Source organism: Branchiostoma floridae, chromosome 1 (assembly GCF_000003815.2).
Source record: "Branchiostoma floridae strain S238N-H82 chromosome 1, Bfl_VNyyK, whole genome shotgun sequence".
Lineage (NCBI taxonomy): Eukaryota > Metazoa > Chordata > Leptocardii > Amphioxiformes > Branchiostomatidae > Branchiostoma > Branchiostoma floridae.
In genome coordinates, this window is record NC_049979.1 from 9,198,267 (window position 1) to 9,201,326 (window position 3,060).

The window sequence follows — 3,060 nt, forward strand, 5'->3', positions numbered from 1 at the left end:
TATCCATCAACCATTATCATCTTGCAGGTGCCTAGATTTGTCATGGTCACCAGAGTAATAGAAAGAGTACTTGGTCAAGTAAGGTCGGTCAGTGAAACATGTAGGAAACAAGCAGAAGATCTTGTAGCAGGATTTATCTTCAGCAGTATCCTGTGCTGTCAACCTTCCCTCTACTGCCAAACCCCATAACCAATACATATTCCATGCTAAACAGGCTACCTTAGCTAGGCTGAATGTTAAAAGATCATTGGTGCATCACACTACTTCTGTCCATCTCTTAGTCTTACCTGTAGAACATGTCTTTGTCATGACTCCCAGGCATGGTGAACCTGTTGATGTAGTGGGAGAAGTTGCTAGAGAGAAAAAGAGGAACAATTTTAAAGTGGCAAAATCTGATTTTCTGCGCTTTATACAACTACAAACTCACCTCAAACCAAATGCATTGTAATCAAAGCTACACAGCCCTAACAAGCCCCTTCTTTTGTACATCACTGCTTGGCATGACAAGACAGACGGTGTATTCATAAAATATTACCAATCACAGACGATGATCATACATCACAATTAAGTACAAACTCACTATGCAATCTCGTGGTTGCCCACACATGTCATGTATGGGAGATAAGCAGCAATAGGCTGGATCAGTGACATGAAGGCATCCCCAACCTCTCCATCTTTCTGTAGATGTATTCAAGACAGAGTTATCATACTGTATCTGCTAAATTAGGAGAGCAAACTACAGTAAACTGTATGCAACAAAAATGTGTATTTTATGAAAAATGACAAAAGATGTTCAGTTTGGTAATTTTTTATCTATTCTAAGACAGTGTACTGATGCCTTTACTTGTAACATTACTGAATATCTTATTGTAGAATGTTTGACAGCAAGTTGAAAATGTGTAAAAATTTTAATGGAATTGTGGTAAAGTAGGAGCATTTTACTTACATCATTCATGTCATAGGCAAAGTCACCTGAAAATAGGAAAAAAATGTATTGGAGGCACAGAACAATAGACAATATATTATTGGTAAAATAAGTAAATAACATAAGTTCTGTTGCCATAAAATGTTCATATTAGATATGTGCCCATATTCTAAACTGACAATGTCTGCTGAATTTTGTTTGTTCATAAAATACTGTTAGTTACGTTGGAACGTCATAAAACTACTAGTAAACTAGTACTGAACCTCTCTGAACATATGATATATGACAATCAGTTCTAGCTTCCATAACACAGAAAATTTCTCACCAACATGAAGAATAGCATCATACATCCCCCTCTGCACCTCCTTGGTGAGCCTAGCGACAGACTGGGCATTCTCATAGCCCAGATCTCCATATACAGCAAATCTGGGGCTCCAGTTGGTGTCATCCTGGACTGCTGTAAAACTGTAGATGTCACTCCAGGACTCATCACTCCCCACACGGTAGACTGCATGATTAGGAAGAAAAGCATGAAGTATGGTAACATTAACCAGTGGTGTTGTATATATTATTATCTGCCCTGTTTCTATGGTATTTACCATTTGGTTAACAAGTGCTCATTGTTGTACATGTAACAATATCTGGATTGGGTTTCAAAAGTATCACCTATCGACTTGGACATCATGTCTAAATCTTACAAAAAGATAAACCAAGGAGATTTCAATCTATTCTTCAAGCAGTGGCTAGTGTCGGAGGCTAGTAGTGGCTGCAATTTTTCTGGAGGGAAGCAGGCAAAAAAATTGTGTCCATTACTAACTTTAACTTATCAGATAAACTACTAGTACAAGTAAATTACATCATGCATGCATATTATGACCAAAAATGTAACAGCTGACAATGAGTTTAAAACAAATATGGAAAAGGGAAAACAGAAAATCCAACATCCAAACAATCTTACTGTATCTGTATCCTGGTTTGAGTCCAGTCAAGACCACCCTGTGGATGTACTGGGCATTGTGCTTCTTCCCTCCATCCACAAATAAGGTGCTGATCCCAGAATTTCTCAAGTGGAAGTCTCCTTGCCCATATTCTACCACAGAGGCTGTGTTGTTGAGGGTACTCCATGTCACAACCATAGAGGTAGGGGAACCTAGTGGTCAAGATAAACTGCATTATTACGAGAATGTTAAGCTATAATCACAGGATGACTATCAAATGCTTAAACTACAGTCTACAGGTATGTTGAAGTCGACCAGGTAAATGTCTATTGTGACACTATTGTTAAGGCCTCATGGGCCCCCCCAGAAAGGGTCACCAAGGTAGCCCAGCCTGGTAGCCTAGCCTGATGATAGTGACAATAGACAGCCGGACGTTTCAGTGAGGTAAGACACTAACTACAAAACAAAGGGTAACGTTACACATTGGACGCTATCCATAAATCATAACGTTACACTGGATAGGAGAGAATGGCTGTGTTTGGCGCGCATTTAGCGCCAGCGGAATCATCGGCGAAGGCGAGAGAGATTTGCTTATTGGTGAAGGCATTAAACTATATAATGTTAACCTCCTTGTTCTGCTTTACAGTAGTCAGTACTTTGACGTTACTATACCTGTGTAGGATAGATGGATCTGGGTCGGTTCAGTGTTTGTGGCATTAGGACGATGTGGACGTGCTGAGCAGACTGTCCAGCAGCACCACAATGACAGCAGAACAACAATCCAAGCAGGATGGGCAGAGTCTGACATGTTTCAAACGGTAGCAGCAGAGGAAGGCGATATAATATCTCGGCTGTCCAGCTCGACTGTCAAAACAACAGAAGAAGAGATCTGCCTCTGCCCCGAACCGGCACTTCTGCTTCCTGGTTAGACCCTACTTGCTCCTGGGTAAAGAACCGAAACCTGAAGGTTGAAATGAGGCGAAGGCTGTTTAATCCAGTAGACAAACGAACAGCGCGAATGAATAAAGGCTGATGAAATATCCCGGAGGCGATGAAAGGCTGAACTGAACCTGACCCAGGGGGCCTGCTGGGGGCCTGACCCGTAACGCAAAACCACGTGATCAGATAAGGATCCCAACTTACGAAAGCTACGGTGGTGTTCCTACTAATCTCCAAGCAGATCTTGCTGTGGCAAAT

General features: G+C 41.2%; 1 protein-coding gene across 1 annotated transcript; it reads right to left on the reverse strand.

The window, feature by feature from the left end:
* Nucleotides 1-232: 232 nt before the first annotated feature.
* On the reverse strand, nt 233-2,940 carry LOC118429373 (acid phosphatase type 7-like). Its single transcript, XM_035839856.1, has 6 exons — nt 2,536-2,940; nt 1,884-2,075; nt 1,251-1,433; nt 947-972; nt 581-678; nt 233-353 (listed from the first exon to the last, which is right to left on the reverse strand). Exons 1-6 carry the CDS (start codon nt 2,669-2,671, stop codon nt 284-286), a joined length of 705 nt encoding a protein of 234 aa, XP_035695749.1. The 5' UTR covers nt 2,672-2,940; the 3' UTR covers nt 233-283.
* Nucleotides 2,941-3,060: the final 120 nt, after the last annotated feature.